This window comes from Moesziomyces antarcticus, assembly GCF_000747765.1.
Source record: "Moesziomyces antarcticus DNA, scaffold: scaffold_v10019, strain JCM 10317, whole genome shotgun sequence".
In the NCBI taxonomy this organism is placed as follows: Eukaryota; Fungi; Basidiomycota; class Ustilaginomycetes; order Ustilaginales; family Ustilaginaceae; genus Moesziomyces; species Moesziomyces antarcticus.
In genome coordinates, this window is record NW_014638991.1 from 347,251 (window position 1) to 368,973 (window position 21,723).

At 59.7% G+C, this 21,723-nt stretch overlaps 7 protein-coding genes across 7 annotated transcripts; 3 read left to right on the forward strand and 4 right to left on the reverse strand.

Moving 5' to 3' along the window:
• Positions 1-26: 26 nt before the first annotated feature.
• Positions 27-1,616, reverse strand: PAN0_019d5857 (CPA2 familytransporter; the record flags this gene model as incomplete). Its single annotated transcript, XM_014798791.1, has 1 exon — positions 27-1,616. The coding sequence occupies one exon, from the start codon at positions 1,614-1,616 to the stop codon at positions 27-29; it is 1,590 nt and encodes a 529-aa protein (XP_014654277.1).
• A 364-nt stretch (positions 1,617-1,980) lies between these two features.
• On the reverse strand, positions 1,981-2,913 carry PAN0_019d5858 (RTA1 domain; the record flags this gene model as incomplete). The annotated part of the gene is made up of 2 exons (XM_014798792.1): positions 1,981-2,684; positions 2,781-2,913. 2 exons carry the CDS (start codon positions 2,911-2,913, stop codon positions 1,981-1,983), a joined length of 837 nt encoding a protein of 278 aa, XP_014654278.1.
• Positions 2,914-4,009: 1,096 nt separating this feature from the next.
• Positions 4,010-5,338, forward strand: PAN0_019c5859 (uroporphyrinogen decarboxylase; the record flags this gene model as incomplete). Its single annotated transcript, XM_014798793.1, has 2 exons — positions 4,010-4,187; positions 4,272-5,338. The coding sequence occupies 2 exons, from the start codon at positions 4,010-4,012 to the stop codon at positions 5,336-5,338; spliced, it is 1,245 nt and encodes a 414-aa protein (XP_014654279.1).
• A 1,503-nt stretch (positions 5,339-6,841) lies between these two features.
• On the forward strand, positions 6,842-9,619 carry PAN0_019c5860 (glutaminase GtaA; the record flags this gene model as incomplete). The annotated part of the gene is made up of 1 exon (XM_014798794.1): positions 6,842-9,619. The coding sequence occupies one exon, from the start codon at positions 6,842-6,844 to the stop codon at positions 9,617-9,619; it is 2,778 nt and encodes a 925-aa protein (XP_014654280.1).
• Positions 9,620-9,790: 171 nt separating this feature from the next.
• Positions 9,791-15,457, reverse strand: PAN0_019d5861 (beta and beta-prime subunits of DNA dependent RNA-polymerase; the record flags this gene model as incomplete). The annotated part of the gene is made up of 6 exons (XM_014798795.1): positions 9,791-9,914; positions 9,988-10,071; positions 10,141-10,332; positions 10,399-10,835; positions 10,927-11,179; positions 11,268-15,457. 6 exons carry the CDS (start codon positions 15,455-15,457, stop codon positions 9,791-9,793), a joined length of 5,280 nt encoding a protein of 1,759 aa, XP_014654281.1.
• An 810-nt stretch (positions 15,458-16,267) lies between these two features.
• Positions 16,268-19,024, forward strand: PAN0_019c5862 (actin cytoskeleton organization protein; the record flags this gene model as incomplete). The annotated part of the gene is made up of 1 exon (XM_014798796.1): positions 16,268-19,024. One exon carries the CDS (start codon positions 16,268-16,270, stop codon positions 19,022-19,024), a length of 2,757 nt encoding a protein of 918 aa, XP_014654282.1.
• A 104-nt stretch (positions 19,025-19,128) lies between these two features.
• Positions 19,129-21,582, reverse strand: PAN0_019d5863 (rhaA is able to hydrolyze alpha-1; the record flags this gene model as incomplete). Its single annotated transcript, XM_014798797.1, has 1 exon — positions 19,129-21,582. One exon carries the CDS (start codon positions 21,580-21,582, stop codon positions 19,129-19,131), a length of 2,454 nt encoding a protein of 817 aa, XP_014654283.1.
• Positions 21,583-21,723: the final 141 nt, after the last annotated feature.

Genomic DNA, 21,723 nt, shown 5'->3' on the forward strand with positions numbered 1-21,723 from the left:
TTCTCCAGATGAGCGTGCATGAGGTTTTAGCACCAGCGACTTTGACGCGAAGCTGGTGAGAGGCCCAGGAGGAGGGGACCGTATTGGGAGCGCATGAGGAATGCGATTGCCAGTGGGCCCGCGAGGGTATTGAGTGTGATAGCCCAGATGGCCACATTGAAAGCCTGTTGACCAACAAGGCCGGAGCGATTGGCGATGTTGATGATCAGGTAGCCGATCTCGCCGCGCGACATGAGGCTGACTCCGAGAAACAGTGCCGCTGGCCAAACTGGTGGCTCTTGCACACCCTCTTCTTCTGCGCTTGGATTGAGTGTACCGAGTTGGATGTCGTTGGGTTTGCGACGTTCGAGTCGATCGGCGAGTAGGAGCCACGCACCCGCGGCTACTTTGGCCAACGCCATGAGACCGGCAAAGATGATGCCGCGCCACACCGTGCTGGCGGTGAACATCGACTTGACGGGGATGGCAGAGCCAATGCTCGAGAAGAAAAACGGCATGAGCAGCGTCTCTTGCACCACACCCAGCGGGGTATGGGAAAAAAGGTGCTCGGGTGACCATACGCAGGCTTGCCCATCGCGAGGCGATGTAAGTCCCGCCCACGACGTGTAGAGGTACTTCATCATTGCACCTGCGCAGAACGCGCCGATAAGCAGAGACGAGCCAATCTCCTCGCTGATCGCGCAGTACGCAAGCACCGTGCAAACCAGCAGAGTCGTAGCGATCATCTGCTGTAGACCGAGGTTGGCGTGCAGACCCACCATGGCGCGTCGAAATTCTGCAGCCACTCGACCCGACGACGAGGTGTCTGCGGACGTTCGAGCTGCGGAAGTGTATCGAATCAGTGCCGGGATGACGATGGACCGAGCAAGCGGCGCGAGGATGTACCTCGACAGAAGCCATGAAATGACGAGCAGCAGAAAGGACGATACCACTGGCCGAGCAATCGTCCACGGCGGGACGGAGCTCAGCCCCCCTCCCGGCTGAGTCGATGAGCCGAGTGTGGAAACGACACTTGTGATCACGAGCCCGATGATATCGTCGAGCAGAGCAGCACCGACCAAGATGGTCCCCACGCGCGTATCCGCAATCCCCTGCTGCGTCTTCTCTCCCGTCCTGCTTTCCTTCGTGCGATCCTTGTACGTACTCAGCACGGCGAAGGTCGTACCCAGACTAGTCGATGCCAGAGCAGCGCCTACCGTAAAGCTCTCCAGCAACCCGTACCCGAACCCCGCCGGTAGCAGTGCCATGCTGAGCCCGATGGGCAGCACAACACCGGTCGCACCCACCAGCACCGCCATGCCGAGGTTCACGGGGCTAGCGAGGATGTCCATCCTCGCATCCACACCACCCTGGACAATGAGCAATATCAGCCCAAGGAATCCGATTGAAAGGACCGTCGACTGCACGTCGGGGGGAAGGATGTCGCCGAGCGGTCGCGCGTATATCGCACCCAGAACGAGTGGGCCTAGGATCCCGGCGGATAAAAGGCGTTGGAAGGCATGGTAGAAGATGGAGAGCAGAAGCAGGTACGAGCTCAGCACCAGAACGGTGATGAGCGATGGCGACGTGTATGGCAATGCATCCGCCTCGCCGGATGCAGAGGTTGAAGGCACCATGGTGAGGTGGTGGATGAGAAGGCGGGGCGAATGATGGAGGGATCGAAAAATCATCGGCGACATTTTAAATGCCGAGCGATTTTAGGGCGTCGAAATGGATTCACTTTCGGCCATCCCATGCAGGGTCCAACCAAGCTCACCACACCAACGACGGTTGGCAGCATCGGAACGGGATGTGCGGTGTTGTGGCTCAAACTCGTCCTCTGCGTATTCGGAACACACGGGTCAAGCTGCGGTCGAGATGATGCGTTGCGACTTTGAGCCGCATCAAAGTGAGATTTCTGTGTTTTTGGTACTCGACTACACGGCGCCACTTTAACGATGACCGAACCTCTATCTATTCTGCGGCGCCGGCGCAGGACAATCACGCCTTGAACGAAGCCTCGGAGTCTTGCGATGCAGTTCGCTCGTCGAGCGCCACGCTGTCCTTGTTGCCTCGGTTGGTTTCGGAGAGTTGGCCGAGATACACGGCGGGGTTGAAGACGTTAAAGATGAACACGGCCAACGTGACGAGGGCTGCATCAAAGACGTAGAAGGTCCATTCTGTCTTTGCGATGACGCCGATCCAGCCGACGCTCATCTCGATCAGGCGAAACGTGCTGCGCGCAAAGATCAACGCGCTCGATACGGCGGTGGCCGCCAAAAAGGTGCGTGTCTTCTTGTTCCAAAGCACTTCTGGAGGCGGATCCTTGCTGCACCTACGCACAAACACGACGAGAAGCGTATTGAAGAGAATGTATCCGACGAGCTGAATCGCAAGACCAGCGACGACAATATTTCCGCCCGACGTAGGGTCTCTGTTGTCCATCTGTGCGATGGCAGCAATCGCCGATCCACCACCCTGCACGCCGAGCGACGCGACATCAAGCGCCACAAAGAAGGGCAGGATCCACCTCGCATTGACCAGCGAGTACTTTGGTGGGAAGAGCACCGCCACTTTGCCAAGGATGGCAAAGTCCACCGCCGCAATCAGGGCGGGCGTGATGACGAGGATACACTGCATGCTGATGTACGCATTGACATCGAACGGTTCAAAGTGTCCATAGACACGAAGTGCGTGTCCCACGGCTTCGAAGAGACACCCCAAGGTGAGGATGACGAGCCATCATTGACGGTAGCGCAGGTTTTGAGCAAAGTGCCATACGCCCGAGACGGCGAATAGACAGGCAAAGATGATGGGTGCAGAGAGCACAGGGAGGTAGCCATAGGGCCCTCGGGCTAGGTCTTGGCTCGTCCAAGCACGGCGCGATACTGCTGTGGCCATGATGACCGGGTCGATGGTGGCGATCTTAGGCATGTCTGGAGTCTACGAGGTAAGATGATCTAGCTTCATGAGGGAGAGAATACCAGGAAGTAGTGGGCTCATATATGTACACTTTCGATGCTACCTGCGTCTTACAGCAAGGGACGGGAGCTGATACTACCGTTCTAGAGCAGAGCCACCTTTGATACCCTCACGGGGCATAATGAGTCTGTTGAGGCTTCGGACCCACATGCGTTGCCACCGAATGTACTGAAGCGTACACAGCCTTATCTCTACTCTGACGGAAGCTGACAGAGCGGAAGAGCATTGTTCGGAAGAGTGACGGCTACGCAGGGTGACACTTTTCCTCCGGGCGGAGATTCGGGATTCGGGCTGCACTACATGGCTCCTTCCAGCGGAAGCCCACCGCAACGGACAGCCCTGTTCCGATACCCGAAAATGTTGGGGGCGATACTGCAGAACGGAGATCCCTGCTGAGCTCAGGGCGCCACGTGCCTCTGGACGGATGTGCAAATCATGCTGTCATTCATGAGCACTCGGAAGTGCCCAAAATCTCGGGGGTGGCAGTTGTGGTGTTCTCATGCTGATCGCGGTGGAAAATAGCGAGAAGGCCGCGCCAACTGACGTGCGTCGAAATCCTCGGCGCGCAGCACGTGGACCGACGCAGCACAGCGCACGCCGCCTCGATCGCATGATGTCGCGGAAGCCGGAACGCGGATAGCTTGCAACCCTTGGATAAGCCAGCTGAGACAATCCAGCGCTGTTCCTCGTCAACGCCATCAACGCCATCATGACGTCCGCTCTCCCTGGAAAGCGGGACTGACTCATCGTGACGAAGTTGGCGAGGCAGCGAGTGTGAGGTCGATAATAAATGCGAACATTGTTATACCCTAGATAGCTCACACTGCGTCCATGTGGCCCGACTTCCGAACTTGTTCAAAGCGAGGAAAAATGGCGCCAGGGCTCAGCTCGCTTGCAAAAGAGCCGGCCGGAGGAGCCAACAAACGCAACAAGTGCCGCCCCCGACTCCACCTCGATCTCCCGACGCGCGCCGGGACAGCCATCTGTTCCAACCAACCCCCATCTTCACTGAGCCGACCCGATTCCACAAGGTCGCTCTTCGCCCAGCATGACGTCCAAGATCCCCGGGATGCAGCATCTGCAGTCGTTCACGCAGCGCAAGGAGAAGGAGTGCCGCAAGCCCGAAGAAGGCCTCAAGAACGACCTCATCATCCGCGCCGCACGCGGCCACCAGACCGAACGCGCACCATGCTGGATCATGCGCCAGGCCGGAAGGTACCTGCCTGGTGAGTAGTCGCTATCAGAGCTGTCTCCCTTTCATTTTGCCGCTCGACACCGCTGACATGTTCCCCCTTTTGTGCCGCGCGCAGAATTCCGCAAGATCCGCGAGGACCACGACTTTTTCGAGTGCTGCCGCAACCCGGAGCTGGCGTCCGAGATCACAGTGCAGCCCATCCGACGGTACTCGGGACTGCTGGACGCCGCGATCATCTTTTCGGACATCCTGGTCGTGCCGCAGGCCATGGGCATGGAGGTGGAGATGCTGCCGGCCAAGGGCCCGCACTTCCCCGACCCTCTGGTGACGCCCAAGGACGTTGCGACGAAGCTTCGGAAGAAGGTGGACGTGGAGAAGGAGCTGGGCTACGTGTACGAGGCGATCAAGCTCACACGCACCAAGCTGGACGGCGAGGTGCCGCTGATCGGATTCTGCGGAGCGCCGTGGACGCTCATGGCGTACATGGTGGAGGGCGGCGGCAGCAAGACGTTTGAAAAGGCCAAGACGTGGCTGTTCAAGTATCCGGAGGAGTCCAAGGAGCTGCTGCAGCGCATCGCCGATGTATGCACCGACTTTTTGGTGGGGCAGGTCAAGGCGGGCGCGCAGCTGCTCCAGGTGTTTGACTCGTGGGCGGGCGAGCTGTCGCCGGCCGACTTCCGGCAGTTTTCGCTGCCGTACCTGCGCTCGATCGCGGCGTCGGTGCGCGACATCCTGTCGACCAAGTCGATCCCCTGCCCGCCGCTCATTGTGTTCGCCAAGGGTGCGCTGGGCCACTCGCTGCCCGAGGTGGTCAAGGCGGGGTACGACGTTGTGGGGCTGGACTGGACGGTGGAGCCGTGCGTGGCGCGCAAGGTGGTGGAGCTGGCGTCGCCGGGCAAGGCGGGCTTCAAGGATGCCAGCGGACAGAACGAGGCGGGCCACCGTCTGGCGCTGCAGGGCAACATGGATCCTTCGGTGCTGTACGCCGGCAAGGAGGCGATCGAGGCCAAGGTGGACCAGATGCTGCGCTCCAAGAAGGGCGGCTTTGGCGGCGGAGGCGCGTACATCGCCAACCTCGGCCACGGCATCACGCCGGGCGTCGACCCGGAGGCGGTCAAGATCTACCTCAAGGCGGTGCACCGCATCAGCCGCGAAGTCAACAGCGCTCTCGACGAGGAGTGAGTAGAGACGCCCTGAACCACGCTCGAGTAGTTTGATACAAAATAGCCATGCGATTGTCATTTGGTCATGCTTGTCTGGAGGTGCCTGCGGGATGTTCCGAGCGGTTGTGCAAAAGTGAGCAAGATCGTTTTCGAAAAAGCTCTCCGCTGTTAGACTTGGGATTTTGCGGTCTGGGCTGGCAGTTCCCCACAGATGCAGGTGGGGCCAAAGGTGCATGCATGCGGCGGTGCTGCAGGAGGGCGCGGGATAAGCTCGCGACGCTCGCAACACGCTGCCTGTCTACGCTTTCCACGCACCAGAGCCTATATAAGAGTCGGCATCAAGTGTCGAGCAAAGCGTGTGATCTGGCTCAGACTCGGTGACAGTTGAGCGTGAAGGATAGAGAGAGAGAGAGAGAGAGAGGCAGGGCGTCGAAAATAGCTGCTCCGACGGCGATGCGGTGCTCTCATCCTGCAGAGAGGTGCATGTGCGGGGACGAGCAGCGGTCGACGAGCACCGGTCAATCTGCTGCGGCTGACATCGCCCGCGGCGACGGTCGCATCCCGAGAGTGCATCCTTTCAGCAGTCACACATCCCACGATCCAAGTCAGACGACCGTCGTCGGGTGTGATGCGAAGGATGGATGGCGTGGGACGTGGCAGCGCGTCGCTCAATTTGGTGGGTTCCTTCGAAGGGCTTTTTTGGCGGGCTCGCTTGATCGCCCCGGATCAGCCGAAGACGAGAGCGGATCTGCAACGGCCGCTGTCAGTGATCCAGCCAGTCAGTCACTTGACGTGACAGGCGGCGCGAGCTGCTCACGCGAGCGGCTCCTCGCCGCGCCCTTTGGTGCCTCCACTTTGGGCTCGGCTTTGGCCGCCTTTTACGCCGATCGTCTGCTGGCGATTGCGGAGCGGAGCGTTGCGCATAGAGTAGATTGCCGTGCATCGAGCTCCGGCTATGAGCGCAGGGCTCTAGTGCGGCGGCCCCTGACACCCCTCCCCCCCGCGCTCGGCTGTAGCGCCCATCGTGTGCCTCAGCTGCGCACGGAGCCCCACTTCGCTACCTTTAGTCTGCAGCCGTGACCCTCTCCTCACCCCCGTCCCACCACTGCTTCATATCCTCCATCCGCGCTGCCGCCGCCGCCGCTTGCAGTAGCACCGTCTCCTTCGCTTCCTCATCCGCCCCTTCCACAAAGAAACAAGCCTCCTCATCCGAGCTTCAAATCCATCCGCTACAGGACCTACCGTACCGCACCAGAAGGCTTCGCTTCATTTCGCTTAGACTCAGGATCACACCTCCTCTCAGCCCTCGTTGCGCAGCCGCAAGCCTAGATAGACTATCCGCGACCCGCTGTCAGCCCACATTGATCCGCATTGCATTCATCTCTTGCGCATTGTTCGACCCACCCTCTCCTGCTTTCCCCTATATAGCTAGAGCCCCTTCTCACTTTTTCGTTCATCCACACGCGCATACACCACCTCAACGCTTGCTCTTCCGAGCCATAGACCCTCTTCATCAAACATCATGAGGTTGTCATTCGCGTCGACAGCCTCGACGCTTGCCGCAGCGCTTCTCCTCTCGGCTCCCACCCCTGCCCAAGCTTCCCTCGCCAGGTCCGACGGCCTCAAGACCCTCTACGAGGCGCTCGCCGACATCACCCGCGCTCCCTCCGAAAAGCATCTGCCTCAGGCGCAGCAGCTCGTCGGCCTCAGCTCGGACCCCACTCAGCCCGGTGTTCAGTGGAGCGTCCAGCAGGCCCAGCAGGTCACCCTCCAGAGCGGCGACCTCAATGCCCCCTCCTTCAAGCTCGTCACCAACGGCGAAAAGACCGCAGGCTCCAGCGTTGCATCGCCTCAAGCCGTCTCACCCGCTTCCACCTCCTCCTCAGGCTCCTCCAGCTTCAACCCGGGCATCACCAATGCTGACTCGGCGCTCTCCTCGAGCTCCTTCTCGCCCGTCAACCCGCCCTCGTTCCCGCTCGCCGTAAGAAGCCCTTACCTCAATGCTTGGCTCCCCTCGGGCTCGAACCGTGCCTCTACCCCTCCCAACACCGTCGGAGACGGTGGCTACCTCGCCGGCCAGTGGCCCGCCTTCTGGACTTCCTCCTACGGCGCAGACGGCGAGTTCCGCCTCGGCTGGACCGGTTACATCCGCATCGACAACGTCACTTACGAGTGGATGGGCAATGGCTTTGGCACCCTCGTTCGCGCCGGCCAGGCCGCCAAGCAGCTCAGCGCAGAGTACACCGCCACCCGCACCATCTTCGCCTTCGAGGCAGACAAGGTCAGGTTCAACGTCACCTTCCTCACCCCCATCACCCCGGACGACTACCTCCGCCAGAGTCTGCCGCTCAGCTACCTCCACGTAGAGCTAGACACCTCCACCATCAAGGGCCGCAGCATCCAGCTCTACACCGACATCGACGAGCGCTGGGTCACCGGTCACGACTACGACTACGAAGACTTCCCCTATGACCAGCAGTACTACGAGAAGAACGACACCTCGGTCTTCTTTGTCACGCGCAAGCATCCCGAAGTTTACACCGAGTTCCGCCAACGAGCAGAGTGGGGCAATGCCACCTACGCCGCACGCAACCACACCGGCCTCTACTCGCGCAACAACAACAATGTCGTCACCCACACCGAGTTCATCGACACCGGCAAGCTCTCCTTCGACCACGGCCCCGTCCTCGGCCCCGACAACTCGTTCGCCTTTGCCGTCGACTTTGACGCAAAGCACGCAGACAAGGACGCGCTCTTCGTCGTCGGTCACATGCGCACCCCTTATGTCAATTACATCCGCGCAAAGAAACCCGGCTCCAAATCCACAAAGAGCTACCAAGAGGACCGTTACGGGTACTGGCAGTCCGAGTTTGGCGACAAGCTTGAGGATGCCGTCGCCTTCTTCATGAACGATTTCGACAACGCCCTCAAGACCGCAAAGGCCTTCGACAAGCAGGTCGCCGACGACTCGCGCGCTGCCGTCGGCGGAGGCGACGTCGGCGACAAGTACGCCGCCATCACCCAGCTCTCGGTGCGTCAGGCGTTTGCCACCTTTGAGATCACCATCAGCAGGGACTCCAAGGGCAGGTACAACACCTCCGACACGCTCCTTTTCCTCAAGGAGATCTCGTCCAACGGCGACATGTCCACCGTCGACGTCATCTTCCCGCTCTTCCCTCTGCTCTCCTACGCCAACCCCAACCTGCTGCGCGACCTGATGAAGCCGCTCTTCGAGTACACCGAGTCCGGTCTGTACCCCAACAAGTGGTGCGTGCACGACCTCGGCACGTATCCCAACGCCTTTGGCCACAACGACGGCAACGACGAGCCCATGCAGGTCGAAGAGTCGGGCAACATGATCTGGATGACGCTCCACTGGGCTCAGCTCGTGGGCAAGTCCAAGGCGCTGTCCTTCCTCGAGGAGCACTACGACATCATGAAGCAGTGGACCGAGTACCTTGTGGCCGACAGCCTCATCCCGGCCGAGCAGCTCTCCACCGACGACTTTGCCGGCACGCTCGCCAACCAGACCGACCTTGCCATCAAGGGCATCACAGGTATCGCCGCCATGTCGCGCATCGCCGACATGCTCGGTCACTCCAAGGACGCCAAATCGTACGCCAACATCTCGACCACCTACATCAAGCAGTGGCAGACGCTCGCCATCTCGCACGATGCCTCGCACACCAAGCTCGCCTACCAGACCGACGCCTCGTGGGGCACGCTGTACAATCTGCTTGCCGATCGCATGCTTGACCTCAACCTGGTCCCGGAGGCGGTGTACAAGATCCAGGATGCGTGGTATCCGCGCGTCCAGGAGAAGTACGGTGTGCCTCTGGACTCGAGGCACAAGTGGACCAAGACCGACTGGGAGATGTTTGCGGCCGCTGCGTCCGACGACCCGGCGACGCACAAGCTCTTCATCGAGCTGCTGTACAAGTTCATCGAGGATGGCAAGACCGATGCGCCCTTCACTGATCTTATGGAGAGCACCACGGGCGACTTCCCAAAGCAGCCCGAGGATCCGCTCATCCATTTCCTCGCACGCCCCGTCGTCGGCGGTCACTTTAGCTTCCTCGCCAAGTCCAAGGCCGACAAGGCAAACGGCGTGGCCAGCGGCGCGTACAAGTACGGCAACGACAACGATGTCATCTCCAACAAGACCTCTGCTCCCTCGGAGGCCAAGGGAAAGCAGGCGGCGTTCCAGGCACCCATGCATGTGGGCACGCCCGACGAGCGTCGCAAAAAGTCAAACACCCTCTCGAGCGGCTCGCAGCGCGCCTTCCAGGTCCCTGCTTGATTCCATCCCCTCTCCACTTCTTTCTTCATTCCATAAAAGCCCCGACCTCTCGGTTCGGGTCGCGTACAACATGCGAAGCAACAGAGGCTAGCATTGCTCGATTCTAACCGAGTGTGGATCTGAGCCTCATTGAAGCGCTGTCCGAGTGGACTTGCGATGAGGACTTAATGTTTAGGTTTCATGCTCGATCTGATTGATCAGTGTGCCGACACCGTGCGAGATGGTGACTGCAAAGGTGCTGCCGTGCTGCAGCGTGCGTTTGGGCTGGCTGGTCCAGCCGATTCCCGCCGGCGTCCTGTTTCGACCAATGCAAAGGATCAGTAATCGACATGCTAGGCGAGCAGTTGGTAGTCCGGAGCTCAACGTACCCGGTGAGAATGATGGTTCCGGCGCGAAGCGTGGTGCCCTGCGACAGGAACGAAATGATCTTGGGGATCGAAAAGATGAGATCACTTCAACCCAGAGACGCGGTGAGGTCAGTTTAATCCTATCTTTCCGATTGTTGGTGGTGGGGAACATACCTGAGGTCGCTCTTTTGTACGATTTTACCATCTAGACTTGCTGAGATCTGCACTTCCGTCATGTTTCCGATAGCGTCCTTGTGGACGAAAGCGGGGCCGATGGGGCATGCGCCATCAAAGCCCTTGGAGTAGCTCCACTGCGACTGTGAAAACTGCGCCTTGCGCGACGAAACGTCGTTTGCCGCCGTGATCCTACCCACTCCAGCGCTAAAGTCAACTTCATCGAACGATCGATCCTTTGTAGTTGGGCAGACTTACCCAAGCAAATACTCCATGGCATCTTGCTCGGAGACGTTCTTGCACTCTTTGCCAATGACGAGCACCACCTCTGCTTCGTAATCCGCCGCATCGTCCTGCACGAAGCTTTTCGGGATCACCGTGTTTTGCGGCCACGGTCCTGCCAGAGCTGTATCAGGCTTGGTGAAAAGCGTGGGGACAGTCGGAATGTCCATCCCCACCTCCTTTGCGTGTGTGATGTAGTTCAATCCGATACATCGGATCATACCCACTTCGCTCTGAGCGAGAGGCGACAAAAGACGACCTACGGTCACTTCTTCGCCTGTACGCTCGCCTGGATGCAGGATCGACGTGCCCGAGTACACGTGCACCCTCACAGGCTGAGAGGAGTACGTCGCTTGACCGACATCGAGCTCTGCATCCACAGGCTCGCCAATTAGGGGCGTAGTGCTGGTGGACTGCGTGTCGGCGGGAACAAAGCGTACCAGCCGCGAGTAGGCGCGTGTGGCTGTCATCGTGACGAATCCTGACCAGCCAAGCTTGACTGACTTGAATCTGGGCGTTTCTAGGCGCAAGCGATGGAGGAAGCGAGAAGATAAGGTGCGACCAAGGATCATACCGCGACTTGAAGTTGAGGATGGAGGAGGGAGGTACATGACCGGCCAGCTTTGAACGCCGGACTTTACCCCGGATTTCCAGCTCGGTTCGGTGCAAAAGTGGTCCGTGTCCACAGAAGCCGAACGCAAACCCCCACATCGCCGACGCTCCAAAGATCAGCTCCGCCGCGCCATCGACCCTCACTCTTCCGATCAAGGCACACACACAGGCACAGACACTGCACAGTGAATCAACTGCATTTGTACCGTGACGATGAGCTTCAACGATCGAACAACAGCGCACGACGCGGCGGCAGCTTTGGCGCCGGCACCACCAGAGCCGGCATGCCCGTTCCGACCGTCTGCGCAGGGTTGCCCATGATGATGCTCTCACTCACGCCGAGCACCTCGTCCTTCTTGCCGAAGAGCGCCGCATCGAACAGATGGTCGGTGGTCTTTTCGAAACTGGCGAGCATGAGCACGCTGTCCTTCATCTTGGCCACGCCGAATCGCGTGATGCCCAGCACCTCGCCCTTGTACGTCATGGTGTCGGCGAGCAGCATAATGTGTCGCGGGTCGATGCTCATGCCGTGCGCCGACATGGTCGTCTCGATCTCGCGGTACACCGACGTGCGGGCCGCCTCGATACCCAGCACCGACTGCATCTCCATCACGTGGTTCGTGTGCGTCTGCGTGCCGATCACTCCCTCGGTCGTCATGACCTTGAGCAGGCCGTAGCCTTCCACCAGCAACTTGCGCGTGCCCTTCTCGTCCGAAATCACCGCACGCGTCGCCTGCGGGATGCCCTTGACGACGATCGACGGCAGCGCACGCTTGAGCGCCTTGAGGTTGTAGTACACCTCGCTCTCCTTGTCCACGCCCTCGGGCGGCACGTAGATGCGGATGCGGTTCTTCTTGGGCACCACCATCACACGCTCCTCCTTGATCTTGAGCTTGGGCGCGTTGACAATCGCCCACTTGATGTCGTTGAGCGTGATCTCGAGCTGGAGCTTCTGGATCGCGTCCATGTCAATGTGCACGCCGAGGTAGGTGTACTGCGCCGCCCACGCCTCTTCGATCACCGAGGCGATGTCGCCAAGGTACGTCTTCTCGATTCGTCCCTTTACGATGCGTGCCGCGCGCTCCGACTTTTCCGAAACCAGCTTGGCCTCGATGATGGGCGTGTTGATTACCTTGGCCGCGTTGATGATCTCCTTGATACGAGGAACACCCAGCGTGACGTTCATCGACGCCACACCGGCAAAGTGGAACGTCTTGAGCGTCATCTGCGTGCCTGGCTCGCCGATCGACTGCGCTCCCACCGCACCCACAGCCGAGCCGGGCTCGATCTTGGCCCTCATGTACTTGATGTAGCACTGGTGGAGGAACGCGACGATGGCCGCCTCCTTGACCTTGGTCTTGTTGTCGACGATCGCCCACTGGTCGCGGTTGGCGCCGATGGAAAGATCCGTGTGCTCGTCCCAGTGCTCTTCGCGCTCCTCGGCACCGTACATGCCAAACGCCTCGCGCACGGCGACGGCGCGCTTGAACACGTTCTCGTGCAGGAACTCGTGCACAGAGTCGCGATATTTCTGTGTGCACGTGTTGACGAACTTGGGGCTGGTGAGTTCGCGCTTGACGATCTCCATGATCTCGTAAGGGAATAGTCCGCGCCCGGGCAGGTGACGTGTAATGGCGACGCAGTGACGCCAAAGGCGGAAGGGCTCGATGGGCATGGCATTGCCCTCGAGCTCCGCAGGATCCAGGCCGTCGTCTCCGTAGATGAACTGCACCACACCGCCAACCGAGTTGCGCACACTGAGATCGTAGTGGGTCGAGAGATCCTCCAACGCCTTCATCAGTCGACGCTGCATGTAGCCGGTCTCGGCCGTCTTGACTGCAGTGTCGACGAGACCTTCTCGTCCCGAGATACCGTGGAATAAGAATTCGGTGGGCGTCAGACCGCTGAAGAACGAGTTGCGCACGAAGCCCTTGGAGAGCGGGTCCTTGGACTTCTTGGGGAAATGCGGAAGCGATCGATCCTGGAAGCCGTTGGGCACACGGGAGCCTGCGATGATCTGCTGGCCTACACAGGCGACCATCTGTGCGACGTTGATCTTACTACCCTTGGAACCGCAGAATGCCATGACGAGCGGCGCGTTGTGGCGGCTGAGCTCGGTCATGCAGATCTCACCAACGTCGCTTCGGACGCCGGAGAGCACACCGGAGATCATGTTTTCGAGCGTCTGCTCCTGGTCGCATCCTGGCAGATTCTCGAGCTTGCCGCGCTTGGCCTTCTCGATGAGGTCCAGACACTCGGCGTAGGCTGCTTCGACCTTGGCGTCCTTGTTCTTGCGCAGATTGGGGCCAGGAATCACGTCGTTGATACCGAGAGAGAAACCCTGGTTGGCGAGCCAGCGGGCGCACGTCTTTGCGAGTCGGTTCATGGCGGTGATGGCCGCATCGGGCCCGTAGTCGCGGAGCATGACGCCGAAGACGGAGTTCTTCTTTCCGTCACCGACGGTGGACTTGTCAAAGACACCGCACATGACCTCGGAGTTGACGATGACGAGCCAGCCGTCATTGGGCGACATGTCCTTGGGATGGCCGCCGGTGGGCTTTTCGAAGGTACGGCACTGCGCCTCGAGGTTGACAATGTGCGGGCTCTTGCTGTTGGGACGGATGAGACACGACATGACTTGCTTGCCCGTCCAGAGGCGGACGGGCTTCATGATGGCGGGTGGTGGAATGTCGATGTGCAGATTGGCGTCGGCAAAGTAGCTGCAGATCTGGGAGAACTGTGCTCGGTCGAAGAAGCGGTCGCGCTTGGAGATGAGGTAGGAGGCGGTGATGAAGTCCTGAATAGCGGCGACGATGGGTTCGCCGTTTCTGGGCGTGACGAGGTTGTGCTTGACACCCATGAGGATGGTGGCTTCCGTCCTGGCCTCTTCGGTCTGAGGAACGTGCATGTTCATCTCGTCTCCGTCAAAGTCGGCGTTGTAGGGGTTGCAGGCGCATTCGTTGAGACGGAAGGTACGCCAGGGTCGGACCTTGACACGATGCGACATGATGGAGAGCTTGTGAAGCGAGGGTTGTCGATTGAAGAGAACGATGTCGCCGTCGCGGATGTGGCGCTCGACGACGTCGCCGACGCGGAGCTTCTGCGCGAGTTCCTCGCGCATGCCCGGGAATTTGAGGAAACGCTTGAAGCCGGTCTTGCCGTCCATGAGGTAGTTGGCGCCCGGATGGACGTCGGTGCCGTTGCGGACGGCCTGGCGGAGCTGCTCGATGTTGTGCTCGAAGACGCGCTCCGGGTAGGTGAGGATCTTGGCGACTCTCTGGGGAACGGCGACCTCGTCGATCTTGAGGTTGGGGTCGGGACCGATGACGGTTCGACCGGAGAAGTCGACACGCTTGCCTGACAGGTTGCCGCGGAATCGACCCTGTTTGCCCTTGAGTCGCTGGCAGAAGCCGCGGCTGGGCTTCTGACCCGGCTGTGTGGGGACGCCTGGCAGCTCGGAGTTGATGTAGAGCGCGACGGTGAGCTGGAGGAACTCCCACTGCTGGACGAGCTGGCTGGTGGTGGTGCCCTTGCCGCCCTTGACCAGGCCGAGCTTGAGGAGGCTGTTGGTGAAGATGATCTCTGTGAGCTTGATGGTGACGTCGTCCTCGTTGGTGGCGCCATCCTGTGCGACCGAGGGACGAATGCAGACGGGTGGGACGCAGATGTACTGCCAGATGTACTCTTCCGGACGACCAAACTCGGGACGCAGGCCGAGGAGCTCGCAGTCCTCGTCCGAGATGCGCTTGAAGAGGTCGAGTGCCTTGAGCGGGTTGAGATCCTCCTGTGCCTTGTTGAGGTGGGGGGTGATGTCGCCGTTGCCCATCTTGATGTTGGTGGCGAAGGATGCTCTGAACTCTTCGTGTTCTGCGGCTGTCTTCTTTGCCCTGAACTTTTCGTGGACGATTTTGAGCTGACCCTGCTTCTTGACGGTGCCGTTGGTATAGCCGCACTTTGGGCAGTAGAGGACCTTGCGTGCGATGGTGTTGACCGCCTTGAAGGTTCGTGTGCGGTCGAGGTTTTCGAGGTTGGGTCGGCGGAAGCGTTTGAGGAACTTTCTGCGGTCGGGCTCTTCGAGGAGGACGGTTGCGCAGTTTTTGCAGATGCTCTGTAGGATGGCGACGGTGTGCTTGAAGAAGCCGATGTGGAATACGGGCAGGACGAGCTTGATGTAGCCGTAGTGGCCGACGCAGTCTGCCATTTTGAGGTGGCAGGTTTCGCAGAGCGAGTTCTTATCTGATACACCGAGACGCCTGTCGAGGGTGCCGTTGGCTACCGGTCTGCGTTCGGCCTCGCCGATGGTGTAGAGATCTCTGGTTGTGACCTCGATCTCGGACATGTTGACGATGTCCTGTTTGGAGAGCACACCGAACTGGATGTGCTTGATCTTTTTGGGCGCATCTTGGGAGACGAGCTGCTTCATGGTGGCGGATGTGTAGGGCGTTGCGCGGCCAGCGGTTGAGGGGGATGGTGAGGGAAGATCCGCCTTGCGCGCGCTGCGAGGCCTCTGCTGGTGCGGCGGGCAAGAGAGTGCCTAGAAAGATCTCGAGACAATTGGACGCAAGATGTCGTGTGGTGCTATGCTCGCATGCTCGGCGTATGTGGTGGACAACAGGGACTAGCGCGGACAACGGCGCAGGGTGATAGAGTTGGCAGGTAGACTGAGCCGAAACCAAACTGGAAGACTGAAGGGTATCGCAACGAGATGCCAAATGTTGTATGCAGTCGCTGGAGGTGGAGGGTGCGAATGCCGGATGAGAACAGGCGATGATCAGAGCCGCGAGATGGGTGCGGTGATCAGAGCGACGTGACCGTCGAGTGTGAAGGCGTCAATTGCGGATTCAGAGTCGTGATGAGGAGTAGGCGAGTCTGAGGAGATGGTGATGGTGTTGGGTCAAGTGCAGCTCGCAACGCCGATGCATCTTCGCAACGCTGCTCTGCCTTCTCAAAAAATTTCCCTGCCCTCAGGCCCCACCAAAGCTGCTCATCTCGAAAAAACGGCGCAGCAGAAGCACAGGAGAGGAGCGCGCCGGCCACAACTGTTAGATTCGGACGTGTCTTCCGAGTTCCGAAATGCGGACACCTCACTCCACACGGATCCAGGCCGAAGCAGCGGCAGTCTCGGAACATCCGCACTTGGAGTATCCGCAGAGCAACACTTTCGGAAAAAGTGCATTCGCGATTTGGCTCCCGCCTTGCTTTTTGCGTTGGCACATCCATCACCCATCACATCATGCAAGAGGCAGAGACGGAAAGCTTGGCAGAGAGCATCCGTCGCTTCTCGCTCTCGGATGAGCCGCTGTCCACCTCGACGGCTCACTCGTTTGTCGATGCCTTCGCCCCCCTCTCCCACTGCGCCCCTCTCGCGCAGCACTCGTCGGCTCAGCGCAAGGATACCGATGCCGTCCTCACCGAACTCAAGCAGGCGCGCAGCACCGCACTCGTCACGCTCGCCTCGCGCTCCTCCTCGGCGTCTGCCTCAAGCGCTTCTTGCAAGATCACGGACGAAAATCTTGCGCAGCTGCTCACTCCCGTCATCCGTTCCAAACTGGCCGACACCACTCCCCGCAGCCTGCTCGCCGCGCTCAACTTTTTGGCGGCTCTCTTCAGCGTACTGCCCACCGAGGCGCACGACATTCTCATCGCAGAGGGCATCCTCCATCTCGTTCTAGAAGCTCCCGATGCCTGCAATGCCGTCCGTCGCCCCGCCCCCGATTCTGCATCGTCGCATGTTTCGGCTCAGCCGCTGCAGCTGCGCGACGAGCAGCTCGTCAGCTTGGCCGTCGCAGAGCTCGTCTCTTCCGCCGCCAACTCCACAGTCACACGCAAGTTTCTGGCAGGTCAGCAGGCTCTCCTCGACTGGCTCGACATCGCCTGCGTTCCTCGAAATACCAGCTCGTCCGCGCCCGCCTCGGACTCGCACCCCAAAACCGACGCAATCGCCATCCTATCTGGGCTCGCAGACGTCAAAATCTACCGCGCCACCGCCTCGGAATCCGTTCAGGGTCTGTCTCAGTCGCTTTCCTCCAAGCAGACGTCGCAGCAGGACCACATCCGCAAGATACAGCAGGATAGGTCAGAACGTCAACGCAAGGACCACTCTCTCTTCGATGCTATTCATTCTGAGCTACCGAGTCGCGGCCCAGGCTCTGCATCGTCTCAGAACCTCTCGTCTATCGACCAAGCCGCTCGAGCCGAACTCGATCGTAGCATACAGCTCGGCTGTCTCGAAGCTTTGGCCTACCTCACAGTCCAGCCAGTCTTCAAAGATCGATTGGCAGCCGATACGCGCCTCCTCGCAATCCTCTGCACCACTTTCGATCTCTCCACACCCAAGGCTGCCGACACTTCCAAGCCAGGCGAAGTGGACAGCCAACGATTCGACGGCGCCTTCCAACTCGGTCTCGCCACCATCCTTTCCAACCTTACCGCATATCCAAAGACCCTCACAGCCGAAGAGAAGCAAATTCGTCGGCTGCGCAAGTTCGCCAATGCCCAAGAGACAAAGCAGAACGACAGCGCAACTGCTGACAACGACGAAGACGAGCTCGGGACGGTCGAACAAGCGGACAAGCGGTGCGCCGCCGTCTTGGACGCCAGAGGCATCGAAACACTCTGCTCTCTCGCTCTAGCAGGTCGTCCATCCCCCAATTCTACAAGTGCGAGCTTGAAGGTGAATCCCAGCAAAAGCGTCCGAACTGCTTGCAGCGATGCTCTCTTGGCCCTCCTCACAAAGCAAGACCGCACCGTGCGCGGCAAGGCCGTACAGCAAGGCGCACTCAAGGCTGTTCTAGCACTCGCAGCTCCCGTGCTTCACGACCTTCTTCCTGCACCCAACACCGACGCTGGTGCTGGGCAGTCGAGCGCAAATCGGATCGGCCTCTTCTCTCGAGGCGCAAATCCATCAACGCCAAGCGTCACCTCGCACGACCTCGCACCCTTGCAGGCTCTGGCAAAACTCCTCATCTCCCTCAATCCCTCCATCCTCTTCCCATCAGAGCAAGGCCTCCTCTCCGTCACCCCGGTCATCTGCAGCCTTTTGCTCGCCCCAGCTGCCTCCCAGCTCCAAAAATTCGAGGCTCTCCTCGCCCTCACCAACCTCGCCTCGCTCTCTCCTCAGATCTGCCTCAGCATTGCCGCCTTCTCACTCGAGACTGCGACCAGAGATAAAGTCACAAGCGACTCGAGCACCACATTCTGCTCGACGTCCGTGCTCGCACACGCATGCGAACAGCTGCTCATGGAAGACCACGCCATGCTTCGAAGGGCCTGGATCGAGCTGCTAGTCAATTTGCTCCAGGTTCAGGAAGTTTTCGCGTACTTTGTCGCCAGTTCTCCTTCGGGCTCAGAGCAAAAGCATGGCTCGAACGAGCAACAGAGCCGACTCACTCTGCGCCTCAGAACCCTCCTCGGTCTGTCAGAGGTCGACGATTGGGCGTACCTAAACCACATCAACGGAGATGGGTCTTCTGGCGCCTCAACATCACCCTCAAGCGACGCAGGCGGAGAACCCTCGCTTGCAACCAGGATGGCAAGCTTGGCAATCCTAGCCATGGTGTCCGATTCCGAGCCGGTGGCACATTCTTTGTTGTCCCTCGAAAGGCTCTTCCCCGTGCTGCTGACCAACCTCGTGCTCGATCGATCCGGCCAAGACACTCGCAACCAATGGGAGCGAGCCGATCTGCAAGCCCACAGCGCGGGTCAGCCGAGAAACAAAGCTGATGCACAAGCTCAGGCAGAGCTCAACGGCATCAACCTCAGCCTCCGCGCCAGCTACGTCATTCTCAACGTGCTTCCGCATCTCAAGCGCGAAGAAGGAGATCCGTCCGAACCAAACGGTGGCTTGCACCCAGACGTCTTCCGGGCAACGCTGCGAGATACAATCACCCACCACGTCGCCCAGTGCAAGCAACCCGGCGCCCAAGATCACGTTACCCAGGCCCGCAAGGGTCTCCTCGAGGTCTTGGCCGAGTGTCTCAAGGCCGCGTGAGCATCTCAGCCGGTAGCAGCACCGCCCAATTCATTCCGCCCGGATCTGCGGCACCAGATATGATTTCGATGCTTGGGAGGTCGTGGAGTCTACTGTGCTCTAGACTAAGAGAACGAGGTCTGTTGCCAGCCGGACCTAGCTTGGAGGTCCACCACCTTGCGTGTCCCGTCCGAAGAGGTGTACGCCACCTGGCCGACCGCGCTCTCGGGCGCCTTCACTCGGACAGTCAAACCTGAATCCGTCTGGTTCCAGCGAACGCGAATGTAGCCGTTCTCGGTCTTCTGGTCCACGCTCGCCCAGCTGAGTCCGTACGCTTCCGGTACGGGCTCCACCACAAACTTGGTGTACCCGGGAGCAAGTGGTCTCAGGCCGGCAGCGTATCGTGGCAGCACGTACGTGGGCGCGCTCGACCAGGGGTGGCTGTGACTCGTAAAGAACGACAGACCAGGCTGACCCGTCTGGCTCATGTACTCCCAGGTGGTGCCCGTGTTGGTCGAGACATTGGTCAACATCTGGGTCCAGATGCTCTTGGTCAGCTCGGCCGCCATCTTGTGCTGTCCAGCTCCTGCCAGCGCATCCAGCAGGAAGCCATTGATGTTGGGCGAGATGTTGGCGGTGGGATCGTCGATGGCAGCCGAAGTGTCGAGGTAGCCTCCGATGGGAACTTTGACTTGGTCCAGTCGACGCAGTAGCGCCGTCGCGTGCTCCGTGTCATTGGCCATCACAGCTCCACTCTCGAGTGCGAAGGCAGTCGCAGCGATGGAAAAGTTGCCGTCCGCCTTCGAGATGCGGAAGCCCCCGTTGTCGGAATCCCACAGTGTCCACAGTGCCTGCTGCAGCTTGTCTGCAGTGGACATGACCGTCGAGTTGGGCGAGAGCGCATCGAACTTCCTCAGAGCATTGAGAGCAAGGAAGCCGATGGCCGACCCCTGTGCTGGGCCCAGGAAGCCTGGGAAGTTCATCAGACCGGTGGTCTGGTTGGCGGAAGAGACGATAAAGTCTTTGATGTTCGAAGCGTGCTCGAAGTTGGCCTTGGCCCAGCTGGTCCAGCCCCAGTTTTCAATGTAGCGCAGATACGCCAGCAGACCGAGCATGTCGTAGTCGAACAGACCGTAGCTTCCCGGCGAAAGAGGGATGGGGATGTTGGCGTCCGCGCGCAGCAGGTAGTTGGGCTTGCCTCGTTGCGCCGCCTCTGCCATGCTCTTGTCCGGATCGTAGCCCATTCCGGGCGAAGAGGGAACCGATCCATCTGCGATCTGATACTTGAAAATATAGTCGAGCGTACCCTCGATCTGATCACGCCTGGCAGATGACGAGGCTACAGTGTGCACGGTGTGGTAGAAGTCGCCGAGCCAGACCAGCCTGTCTCGCTTGGCACCATCGAGGCATGTCGCAAAGCGGTTGGTTGCCACTCCATACTCTTCAAGGAGCTGACCCGAGGTGTCCTTCATGTCATTCGAGTACAGCATGGTGCCGTTGGTCGCCACCGCCTTGACGTTTCGATAGCGAGCCACGTGGTCCTGCCACGGGCCAAAGCCGAAGGAGCCGCGAGTTCTGGACTGCGCAAGGGGAGCTTTAGGCAGCCAGTACTTGCTCAAAGAGACGTTGAAGACGCTCTGCCCATCGATCCTGACCGCAAGGCTCCCTTCCGAAACGTCGGTCTGAATGGCAAGCCATTGCTTTTTGCGCACCGAGACCGTGAACGATTCCAGCACGTAAGAGTTGAGGCTCGTCTGATTGAGCAGCGAGAAGCCGTACCCTAGTGTGAGTGTGTCGTTGCGGATGTACAGAAGAAGGCCGCCATCCAGCGTCGAGACCGGGAACCCGACCGCCCAGCCGGTTCCGCCGAGTTCGATGCGACTCTCGAAGGTGAGCGTGTACGGTTCCATGGCATAGAACCTGCGAGTCAGAGCAGGTCGCTGACCGGGCACAAGGACACCCTGCGCACTGGGCGACCACGTCGACGGCTGCGAAGCTTGTTCGAAGCACGCTGCCAGCACAGTGCGCGCTCCGAGACGCCAGATGTCGTTCAAGGTCTCATCGGACGAGCTGAACTGCGACGGCACCTCGTCAGCATCCAGAGTCGACATAGAGGGGACGAAGCCGACCGAGTCAAGTGTGGTTGGACCAGAAGCAGAGATAGACTGCCATCGCTGACCACCTTGCACGGAGGGCGCGTGATATTGTTCGCCGGCATGCATCGAGAGGTTGTGACTGCGATAGGTATCGGCCAGCATGGTGGAGAAAGGGTAAGGACCGTCCCCCTGCTCCTTGAGCAGACCAGCGTACGCTTCTGTGTACCTCACCTCGATCTGGGCGGCATTGCTCGAAGTGAAGATGGGCGTACCACCAACTTCTCTGCCGTAGTCGAGGACAGCGACCGGGTGTGTCTCGTTGAGGGTGATGGATCCACAGTAGGGCTCGAAGCTGACGCTGCTTGGATCTGCGGGGATGGCGGCACCAAAGTAGATGCGTTTCGGGCTGAAGATGCCGCGATCGGCGGGCGCCGCTTGCACAGCAAGCGCTGTTGAAGCCAGCAATGCAACGGTTCGCCACATGGTTGAAGTCGGTCGATCTCCAGTGTCTGTCAAGGACCTGCGCTGCACGAGTGAGGGCAAAAGTGAGGCTTGAAGGGATATGCTGCCTGCGTCGTTAGAGGAGCAAGAGATCCAGCCGCTTAAGTAGGCACGGACGTTGCT